Genomic DNA, 12,131 nt, shown 5'->3' with positions numbered 1-12,131 from the left:
GCGTGGGCTTTGCCAATTGATCTGAACTAGCATGCAAGCTTGACTGACTTCCTACTGGGATCATTGATCAACTCATGGTTCTTTGCTTAAGTCTTGTCAGTAACCAGCATGCCACACTCATTGGTGCCTATGCCCCAACAATGACACATACAGACGAGGTCAAAGATGCATTCTATGATGACCTCAGCAAGATAACTAGAGGAGTACCCCACAAGGACAGACTCTTTCTTCTTGGTGATTTCAATGTCTGAGAGGGCATAGTCTGTAATACATGGAAAGAAATACTTGGACACCAAGGTATTGGCAAAGCAAACTCCAGCAGCTAGCTCCTTCTCTAAATGCAGAGAGTTTGACCTAACTATCAGAAACACAGTCTTCCAGCAAGCAGACGAACTGAAAAAAAAACATGGATGCACCCCAGATCCAAATGCTGGTACGTGTTGAAATACGTTATTGTATGACAAAGAGATCTCAAGGAGTGCACTCCACCCACTTCCTTTGACAATCCATAATGGTATATTACAAATATGCAGCATTTAACAGTATAGTTTAATTTTGCAATGTTTTAATAGGTTTTTGACTTTGGTAGGGTTCCACGGAATTTCACAATATATTGAGTTCCTTAACCAAAAAAAGGTAGAAAGCCACTGATATAGATTGTAAATCGGTGAGGCCAAAGCACTGATCCATGCAATATCCCACAAGTTATAACCTGCCAAGTTGAAAATGAATATTTATTCTTAATGTTTTCTGTTTGTTAACTAATCCTCAATCCATGCTTAAATATTACCCCAATCGCATGAGTCTTAATATTGTGTAACAGCCTCTTGTGTGGCACCTTATTGAATGCTTTTTAAAAACCCAAATGTAATACTGCCACTGGTTCCCTCTTATCTACCCTGCTGGTTACACCCTCAAAAAAAAAACTCTACAGATTTTTTCTTCTTTGTTCCTGGGATGTGGGTGTCATTGGCAAGACTAATGTTTATTGTCCATCCTTAATTGCCCTTGAGAAGATAGTGGTGAGCTGCCTTCCTGAAAAGCAGCAATCCCACATCCACAGTCCTTATTCGACATTTCTGCAATTTGGTACAACTGAGTGGCTTGCTTGGCCATTTCAGAGAGCAGTTAAGAGCCGACCGACCACATTGCTGTTGGTCTAGAGTTACATGTAGGTCAGATGGTAAAAAGGGCAGATTTCCTCCCCTGAAGGACATTAGTGGACCAGATGGGTTTTTACGAAAATCTGGTTGTTTCATGATCATCATTACCGATACCAGCCTTTTATTCCAGATTAATTAATTGAATTTAATTTCCCACAACTTCTGTGGTGGAATTTGAATTTATGTCTCTGGAGGATTAGTCCGGGCGTCTAGATTACTGGTCCATTAACATTACCACTATGCTGCTTGCCCTTTCAAAATTCTGCATTGATTCTGTACAGTCATGTGATTTTCTAAGTGCTTTTACCATGCCCCCAATGAAAGATTCTAGCATTTTACTTACTTCTGATATCAGACTAATTGGCCTAAATTCCATTTTCTCTCTCCCTCCTTTCTTGCATAGCTGGGTTACAATTATGCTGTGTTACATTGGGTTTTTCACTGCATTAATTTGGGTCTGTCGTACTTTCTCATTTTATTCTGCATTGAAATTTACAATGTGTGGTATGGTTTCTATTTTGCATTGGATTTTGTGTTGCATGGTATACACTGCTTTGTGTTTTCTATTGCGATAGGTTGAGATGTTATGTTGTGCTGTGTATTTTACGTTGTGTCATGTTGAATTCCATGCTTTGCTGATTCTTGTAAGCTAATTTGTGTTGTGTTTTCTGAACGTCATGCTTAATTTGATTTTGCTTTTGGATTGAATATTCTGTTGGGTTGTAGCCTCAAGCTTTGGGTGTTAGGCTGAATTGTCCCTGGTTTTCATACCATAATGTGACGGATTTTGCGTTGTGAGGATTTTAGCTTTTAGGCTGAGCTTTTATGCCAACTTGCTTTTTGTTTTTTGTTGTATGTATTATATTCTGCCAGGTTGGGTTTTACTTTGCACTGCTTTGGATTTTTGTGCCTTGTTATGCTGGGTTGTATGTCCCTTTTTTGTTACGATGCAGTGCACTTCTTATGTTAGGATATGTTGTATGAATTTTTATGTTGACTTCCTGTTGCATATTCTTTGGAATTTGGAAGCTTGGAATATGGTAAAGTGGAGGTTAAATAACCTGGGCTTTTCCAGTGTCTCTCTTTCAGTTAATTGTGTTGCACTTTTTAAGCATATGAAAAGTTTTCATTTGGCAGTTTGTGAGGGAAGTCAATAAATAATGTGGCTTATTGCCATAACCTCATCATATTCAGCAAGCTGCAACTTTTTTTTTAATTGTCCATGGGGAATGTGGGCACCACTGGCAAGGCCAGCATTTGTTGCCCATCCCTAATCGCCCTGTGGCGGTGGTGGCAAGCTGCCACCTTGAGCTACTGCAGTCTGTGCCATAGGTACACCCATGAGGCTATTAGGTGAGGAGTTCCAGGATTTTGACCCAGTCACAGTGAATGAATGGCGATGATAGTTCCAGGTCAAGATGGTGTATGATTTGGAGGGGACCTTGCAAGTGGTGGTGTTTCCATGTCCTTGCAGTCCTTGTTTTTCTAGGCAGTCGAGGCTGAGGGTTTGGAAGGTGCTGTTGAAAAATGTCCAGCCTTACTCAGTTTGGTTAAGAATTTTTCTCATGAGGTGATATTTTGAGTTGGCTGTAAGGGAACTGGGCTTGTTGCTATGTTAATGTAGGCCGTCTTGAAATAAGAAAGAGGTGACTCCCTGACCTCTGATTCAGGTCAGTGTGCAAGGATCAGTGGATTTGCTCAACGTTGTTACTAAAATGCACGAGGATGTGTTATAAAAAATTCATTTCCTGATATATGCTTAGCACAGAAAGGAGTGTTAAGTGCTGCTTTTGGTGGGAGCTCTCACATTTACCCCTAAGGGATTGAAATTTGCAAGTGAAGATATAATGCTTTCTGACATCACCCTTGAGTGGCCTAACTCTAATTTTAAGGTTATGTCCCTGCATTCTGGACTCTCCCACAAGAGGACATGATTTCTCTCTTGTCTATCCTATCAAATCCTTTAATCGTCTTAAATACTTAATTAGATCACCATAATCTTCTATACTCTTTAGAATACAAGCCTAGTCTATGAATTATTTTCTTATTATTTAACTCTTTCAGCTCTGGTATCACACTGGTAAATCTATGCGGCCAATATATCCTTCCTGAGGTGTGGTAGGCAGAACTGAATGCAGTACTGAGATGGGGTCCAACCAGTATTCTGTATAGCTGTAGCAGAACTTCTATCCCTTTTTAATCCAGCCATCTTGAGGTAAAGGCCAACATTGCATTAACCTTTTACATTTTTTTTTCATACCTATCCACTGGCTTTTTATTTCTGTACTTGGGGCCCCTCCTCGCTTCTTATTTTCTCACCATTTAGAAAGCAGTATGATCTATCATTTAACTGTAAAGTGGTCAATCTCAGACTTTCCCACATTGAATACCATCTGCCATAGTTTTGCCCACTATTCAAGCAGCTACACTTTTTAGCAGGAGTCATTTGATAACAGTCAGAATTAGCAAATTGGCTGATATCCTCCACAATCTGAAGTCAGTTGTACTATCAATAATTGCCACACCAGTTAAGATCAACTTATTTAGCATAGACTAAAAATCGAACCTATGACTTTTTCTTTTTACGACTAAAAATAGCACTCAATTAAAGAGCCGAATGTTGATCTACAACTCATTTTGGTTTTTCCTTATCTGTTTCCTTGAACTCTTCTGGGGTCATTTAGAACTGAAATCTTTAATTCCTGTGGGAAACGGTAAGACTAGGCTTTTTGTTAAACCTGATAAATTGTACCGTTTTGTCATGGCAGTGGCGGTTTCCTCCACCGAGAAAGAACGGAAGCCATTTTTACATCTTATTGCTTCTCCAAGCAGAGTTTTCTGCACTTAAGAGTGTGACCTCAATCCTCTCCCTTCCCACATCCCCAACCCAACCCCAGAAAAAAAAATCTGTTGGGAATGAATTGGTATATAAATGTGACCTGAAATCAGAGAACGAATCTCTTACTAATCACATTTTACATTTCTGAAAAAGACAGTTTTAAAATCTAGCTTGTGAGAGAATACCTGATTTAAAGGTTTAAGCCACTTTTTAAGATTATTCCAATCTCCTGAGAATTCCCTTGCTTACCTGTTTGAGAAATGCCATAAGAAAGGACTGTTCAAGCTAAGAGTGCTTTATCCCGAGAAGAGTTTCTTGCTTCGAGGGAGAATGCTGATAAGGGCACTCTGCTGTCAATCACGGAGCATTGATTTATTCACTAAAGAGCAACTGAGATCCAGTCTGTTGTCATGGCTACCTATGCTTCCTCAAAAGAATCCCACACTACAAAAGTGAACTACATTAAATATCCTTCTGTGTGGGGTTAACTGCTTTCTTTAGAATATAATTTAGAGGTATGTTTCAGTACTTCATTCACAGACACAGCATCTGTATAGTGATGTTGAATTCTTGCCTTCTGGATAACCAGTGAAATTTTTCATTAGCACATCCTGATTTTCAGCTGTTAGGTGCTGTTTATCTGTCTGATCTCACTAGTTTTACTCCAAGATTTTCTCCATGGTTTTGTATGCTTCGACTGCTTCTCATTGATGTATGTGGACTTCTTGCTGCAGACTCGAGCCAGGAAGTGGCATTGTTAGTAATGTTATTGGAAATATTCTAATTTTGTATTCTACTTATGTCTTCAATCCATTTGGATCTGAAAAGCGAGAACCCTAAAATGTTCATGTTGACCCTTGCCTTATTCCTTTTTGCAGCAGAAGAGCAAGAATGGGGGAATAGTGCAATCCACTTAACATTGGAGCATCAAATAAATATTTGCTAAAAATTGGCACGGATGGTCATTGGGGACCATGAATATTCAATACGGGAAAGTGCTGTTATTCAGTTTCCACAATTCTTTAACATCAACCTTGTTTAAAATGCTTATGTTTAATATGTGTATAAAAATGTAAAGCCTCCTTTACAGGCAGTCATTGTGCCTTACAACCAAAGGTTTACATACTGTCCTCCATATATTCCCAATATGCTAATGCAAATCTGATGGTAAACTCCAGGTGTCCTGAAAACATCAGCTAATTGTGAACATTGAGGAGGAGGTCGGACTTCACTGCATCTGATTTAAAAGAAAATGTGCATACTAGTAATTCCTTTTCATAATTCTCTTTATTTTGTAAAATTATGTAATGTGATACACCTTAACTGGACGGTAATTTATAGAAAAAGAACCAAGGAGTGCTGGCCTGTGTAAAATGTGAATGCTGCAAGTATAGGCAGGGTCATTCTGGTTCTATATAACTATGTTAACTGCTTACTCTTTTCTGAAAATGCCGTACATGGAATATTATGGAAATAACACATCTTTTTGTCTTTCTGTTTTCATAATGAGGGCTGTGACATAGCTTAAGAAGGCACTGGATGGTAAATAGCTTTTCAATCCAATTTTTAACTGGCCTATCCAGGGATCATCCAGTTTGTCATCTTGTCAACAGCTTTACCAGTTTATTTGTTCATGATCAATATACCATAAATGTCTTATAATCTGTACTTCCTCCAATATGGGGCAGCCAGTGCCAGTTTACCATAGGGCTTGGACAATCTCCAGACTTGGGCTGACACAAATGACATTTGTGTCACAAGAACGCTAGACTCTAACAAACAAGATAAGATCCATCTACTTCTGTCTTGCCTTCAAAGGTACCATCATCGCTGAAGTGCCCACCGATATCTTGGGAGGGTTACCATTGACCAGAAGCTTAACTGGACCATCCATGTCTCCACCATGACCACAAGAGCAGGGAAGAGTCATAGTATTTTGTATCAAGTAGCTCACCACCTGACTTCTTAAAGTACCAGGTGTGGGTGGGTACAACTACAATGATCCGCATGAAGCTCAGCACCATCCAAGACAGAGCTATCAGCTTGATTGATATTCTGATATATTTATTATCTACAGGATGCACTGCAGTAACTCATCAAATTACTTTGGCAATACCTCTCAACCCCACGCTATCTACTACCTAGAAGGGCAAAAGCTTCACTTTCATGGGAGCACATTACTTCCAAAGTCGCACAGCATTCTGACTTGAACACATATCATGTTAATCACATTAAGAAGCTATGGTGGAAGAATTAATCCCCAGGCTGGTTTTTTGGTTAAAGCTGGTCTATTTTCAAGACAACTCCTCAGTGCTACTAACTTCCTAGTAGCTTCCATCCAAAGTGTTGAGGCTGTACCTTTTTATTCTATTTAGATGGGATAATTAATGCCCTTCACCTGTTTAATTAGCAATTGGTTTTAACAAGGTGATTTCCATTAACATATCATTCCTTCATTGTAGGTCAAAATTCTGGCATTGCCTAGCACCATCATGGATCACTACAAAGACTGGGGCAGCTCAGCCCCACTGCCCTTTGCAGGGCAGCTTAACTGGGCACAAAATGTGGCATCACCAGCAATGTTCCCTCTAATTTCTGTTTGCTGTGTGCAGCCAGCTTGTTGCACTGTACTGCTCTGAAGTTACGCCTGTGTAACTTAGAGGGAACATTGCTTACCAATGTCATCTGCACCCTGGGAATGAATAAAAAATATATTTTGAGTTAACCATTTCAGAAATAGTGCTGCAATAATCATGTGGAATAGAAAAAAAATCTCTTTTAAAAATTATTTCCCTTACTCCCATTGATTTGTTTCCCCATTCTCCTGTCCACTCCACTTCTGTTTTAGGGTCGAGTTCTTGCTGAATCTAATTTGCACAGGTCTCATCATTCTCTCACCCAGATGCCTATCCTTTCTGAATCAGACTAGGCAATGAGTGTGGGCAGATTATTTTGTTATGGAGAACACAGCAGTCTAGCCTGATCCTGTTGTTCTTCAATGTTTGCACACACGCGGCTTCCAAAAGGACTCACTGAGCAGTGATCAGGAATAGGGATCTTGGTTGATATTTTTGTTTTATTTTTATCCTTGTCTTCTCCTCCCAAGAGTTACTGGGTGCTCAAGCTTGTAGTACCTGCTTCTTTGCCCTGGAATTAATGAGTTTAGCATAGGCGAGACATTGAACCAGGAATTCCACGGTACACGGTACCTTGAATAAGCATTTCTGTAAGCTTGCTTAGATGTTTTACACAGAAACATAATTTTTCCCTCCCTGTTTCTTGTAGGTTCCTATCCTTCTCCAAAGGCTGGAGCCACATTAGTTGTGTACAAGGACCTTCTGGTATTGTTTGGAGGCTGGACCAGGCCAAGCCCCTACCCTCTGCATCAACCGGAGAGGTTTTTTGATGAAATACATACCTACTCACCCTCCAAAAACTGGTAAAGATTTCATCATATTTTAATGTATATTTGTGAGTCACCTTAAAGCTGGAACTTAATGAAAGAGCTCCGCTAAACATTCATTTTGAGAGATTGTGCTTGTTTTCCTACTTTAGATAAATCTAGTAATCAACTAACTACAGAAAAGCCCTCTATCCTCCCTGTCTAATTGTAAGTTAGATCCACTGTATGTGACAAAACTGCTACTTTTGACTCAGATTCTTTTTTCATATTTGTTTTTTAAAAATCTGTTTAACAAAAGTGTTGAAACACAATCACAAAATGAGGGAGCAGTGGAGTTAAACACATGGTCATGATGTTTCCCTGAAGTAAAAATAAATTGTTGCACAGCATTGCATTCGGGGAGTCTTTCTGGAGCCAAATGAATCAATGTTGGCATGTACAGAGCATCCCACATGAGTAGACAAATGAAAGGGTGTTTTTGCTATAGTTGCAGGATTTTTTTTTCAAACACAACAGGAAAATACACCATACAGTGAGAGAATCCAGGACTTCATATATTGAGAGAGGGCTTCTAATAGGGAGTCATATGACTTTGCCCCAGCTTGGGTTTCTTTTAGGAACTTTCATTTCCAATGATAATGGGCTGATCTTGGGGACCAAGGTATTAGTACCTCTTCACTAAAGAGGGGAAATGGCATTTTAGTCTGGCAGCAGACCAGTGTTAGTAATAGATACCCAGTATATCTCACCAGCTAAGTTCAGCATCTTAAGTTTTCCTCAGTGCTTCCTGAGATGGGGTAGCTCTGGGTCATATTCAGTAACCTTCCAGTTCCACATTAAGTGACCATTCTTCATGTGTCAGGCTGAACAATAAGTGTTACTGGACAGGTTTTTGGAGCACACCTAAACCCAAACCTGTGTTTAAGCAGCAATTTGCACCAGGTTTCTGGAATATCTGGAACTTAAACTGATTCTCTTCCTAGCCTAGGTGCACTGAGCACCATTGTAGCACCTAGTTGTAGCCCTGGTTGAAACTAACTGGAGAAAAATGCTTTTAATATCCCTTGTCTATGGCTTGGATTACACCTGAACATGGGATTGGATTGTGTACATTTTCGTTTTGATAAATGTCATCTCTTTTTCTCTATCTCTCTCTCTGAAGGTGGAACTGTATTGTAACAACTCATGGACCCCCTCCAATGGCTGGCCATTCATCTTCTGTAATAGGAGATAAAATGATTGTATTTGGAGGGTCGTTAGGCTCTCGACAAATGTATGTATATATACACCTTAAGGAATTTACAGGTAGAATTAGATAAACTGTTCAGTGCTGAGGTTTTGCAATGAGATCCAGTATCTAGGGTGTCTCACCCTTCGAATGTGCCCCTCATTTATTAGTTATTTTGGTGCCTCCTACAAAGTGTGTTGCTTGCATACTGTTCCCTGATTTATAAGGATGTGCAGATTTCTTGAACTGACTCCCAGAGGTCCCCAAGAGCTGCTTGACGTGATGCACCTGATTTTTGATCACTTTCCTCCTTTGTGGAGTGGCTATGCTTCACTTACAGTGGCACCACTCAGATTGGGAGGTTGCTTTGTGAGGAATTGCAAGTATAACCTTCATCCTACAGCTGCAGACGGTGCATAGATCATCAATATGTCAGCTGTTGAGAAACTTTTCACAGATGCCAGGAATTCTGGTGCACCTTTTAAAGTTAATTTGTGCTGGAAGATCTGTGATTGGCTTCAACCAGTGTAACTCTGAGTGACCAGCTGCCTCATATTTAGAAAATATGGCAATAGGCAGAATCATGGTTAAGGTTATAGTCACTTGCTGTCTCTCGGTGCCTTTCTTTTTGATCAAATTCAATACCATTGATTTAACCCTAATCCAGATTTTGAAAGCTTTGATGCATGATCTTGAAACTATGCAGTTAAGAATTCAGGTGCAGTGTTACATTGCAAACATTCTGTCACCGTTTAAGTTCAATGATCTTGTCACTCTGATTTTTGTGTTAGACTTAATGCAGCCCTTTTTCTTTGATAAGCAGATTCCTGGTGATCTAATTCTCTTCTGGCAGTTGCTTTGCCCCATTGTTTATTTCTTCCGATTTACTCGTGTTACTCTTCCACCCTAAATCTTTGCATTATCTACTAGCTTGCCTTTTGTATCCCTTTCCTGACCTGTGCCGTTTTGACCCATTCAGGAGCAATGAAGTCTGGATCCTGGATATGGAGCAATGGGCCTGGTCCAAACCGGCAACATCGGGTAGCATGCCCCATCCAAGGGGTGGGCAGTCCCAGGTGAGAGAAGAAGAGAGGCCTAATGGTGACTTTGCTTCTTGTTCAATGTGTTCATTTTTTCTTGGTGCAATGAGGAATGTGCATTTGAGATGTGATCTATATTAGTGCTATTGTAAACCAGGTTTTATTGCAGTTAATCAGGGCTTGCTGGAATGTCAGAAGGCCACCTGAGGTTAAACATTTACTCAGCTTCAAAGCTTATTTAACCCAGGTGTGGGATATTTAGATCTGTCTGCCTTCCCCGATATGAACTGCAGTCCTATTTAGGTAGCTATGTACCAGTAAATGTGACATGAGATGGCATTGTGAATTTACATTATACTATGGGATAATTAACAGCCTATATTCAGGTAGTTTCATTCAGTTGCGACGTAACAGGTTCTAAAATGACCTGACCATGACCTCATCTTAGCCTAGTTTCACTTTGTTCCATTTCAGTAAGAATGCCAGAAAGAGTTTTCTTTTTGTTCTTTGTGACAATTAATTTCCTTAATATTTTTCCTTTTATTGTTTAGTCTTAACTTTTTTCCCTCATAATTTACTTTTCTTCTATTCTACCCTTTACTCTTCTTTTCACCTTCCTGCTTGTTTCTCTTTTAAGTTTTTTGTTTTCTCAATCATATGGAGTCATAGAGTCATTTTAGGGCACTGATACTGCGAAATCACTCGGGTTTAGCATGTACCATCTTGTCTCTGCTTTAAAAAAAACATATTCTGAGTACAAATTATTATTTTGAGATGTTACTGATAAATGGATTATTGTCTGCGCTTTCTTCTCACCCCAATAAAGCGGGTATAATTTAATGTATGAAGGTTTCAGCTTTGACTCAATAATAACTTTCTCACCTCTGAACCAGAATGTTGTGGATTCAGGTCTCATTCCAGAGACTTGAGTACAAAATGTATGACAGGACTTCAGTGCTATACTGCGGGAGTTGCCGTGCTATCAGAGATGCCATTTTTCAGGTGATTCCACTAAATAAAGACCTTGCATAACCTCTCAGGTGGATGCAAAAGATTTCATTGCACTATTCAAAGAAGAGCAGGGAATTTCTCCCAGTGTCCTGGCCAATATTTATCCTTCGACCAAAAGAATTAAAACAAACTATCTGGTCATTATCTCATGGGATCTGTGAGACCTAGCTGTGCACAATAATAAGCCCCTTTTCCTACATTACAACAGCGACACTCTTCAAAAAGACTTAAATGGCTCTCCGGCACTTTGGGATGTCCTGCGGTTGTGAAAGGCACAACGCAAAAACAAATTATTTCTTACTAGTTTAATTAATACTGAATACATCATTTCTGTGCTTTGATCTCTGTAAAAGTAAGAGAATTCCAATGCCTGGTGCACCATACTGGTTTGCAGTGTTATTGTATGGTCACACAGTGAACACAGTTCTACCTTTGATTTAAATGAGTCAGCTTGTTCACACAAAGGAGTGTGCCCTATATTTTAAAAGTAGCTTAAGAAAGGAGCTGTCAAGAGTATATGATTAATATAACTTCTGAGGAAGTCACAGATGGACAAAGACTATAATTTAACAAAAATATGTTTCAATTTTTATTTAGATTATTATTGATCATGAAACAATCCTGATCCTGGGAGGCTGTGGAGGACCCAATGCAGTGAGTATCTGTGTCACCTTCCAATTCTGTGGCATGTTCTCCCTACCTATTGCCCCATGAGTTTGGGCTGGTTACAGCACTGTGATGAAAGATTGCTATGTAGTAATTTGGAAAAACAGCCTTTAAGAACAATTACTTAATCCTCTTAAATGTTTCATGCTTTCTGTACCCTTGATATTCAATAAATTAGTAAATAAATTAAGCAAATTTTGAATGGGTCTGTATGCACAGCTTTCATGGCTGTCAAAGAATATTAGTTAAAAATGAATCTAGAAAAAAAAACTTGTTGACATAGGGTTGCGAGAATAAAGAACACGTTGCTCCAGAAGACATATTTGACTGAACTCTTTAAAAAGAAGGTAGGTACTTGGGAAGTAAAAATACTAAAAGTTTTGGAGGAAGAGTAGCAAATTGAAATTTAAAAGATCAAGAGATTCTACAATTAACAGAAGTTGGAGCAGGCTATGTAGCTTCAATGGCTGTGCTGTTGCTAATATGATAGTCATATTCCAATATTTTAGACAAATGCAGGCACTGAACTATAACTCCATGTAATTTCAAGTCACATTACTAATTCTGATTTTTATTTGAGTTTTGAGAGCAACAATATATAAACCATTTTTTAAAATTGCTTGAAAATAAATTTAGCCAAAAATAAATGCCAAAAATGATGGGGAGTGAAATGGAGGCAGTAACAACCCTAATAATGATGTAAATGTAAAGGGCCATCAGCTATGTTATAAATCTGGTGGCTACAGTGTTATACTTGAAGCCAGTTTACAATTCCATGTTG

The 12,131-nt window shown here is 39.1% G+C and overlaps 1 protein-coding gene across 3 annotated transcripts in view; it reads left to right on the top strand.

Moving 5' to 3' along the window:
• Positions 1-12,131, top strand: part of fbxo42 (F-box protein 42) — a 33,756-nt gene that overhangs the window by 18,362 nt on the left and 3,263 nt on the right. For all 3 annotated transcript variants that reach the window (XM_041205841.1, XM_041205840.1, XM_041205839.1), the window contains 4 exons: positions 7,288-7,441; positions 8,568-8,678; positions 9,613-9,709; positions 11,282-11,338. In XM_041205841.1, the coding sequence (XP_041061775.1) occupies positions 7,288-7,441; positions 8,568-8,678; positions 9,613-9,709; positions 11,282-11,338 (419 nt within the window). The remainder of the gene's footprint in view (positions 1-7,287; positions 7,442-8,567; positions 8,679-9,612; positions 9,710-11,281; positions 11,339-12,131) is intronic.

This window comes from Carcharodon carcharias, chromosome 15, assembly GCF_017639515.1.
Source record: "Carcharodon carcharias isolate sCarCar2 chromosome 15, sCarCar2.pri, whole genome shotgun sequence".
NCBI lineage: Eukaryota > Metazoa > Chordata > Chondrichthyes > Lamniformes > Lamnidae > Carcharodon > Carcharodon carcharias.
Note: the sequence above shows the minus strand (reverse complement) of the source record. Positions and strands in the feature narration are given on the sequence as shown.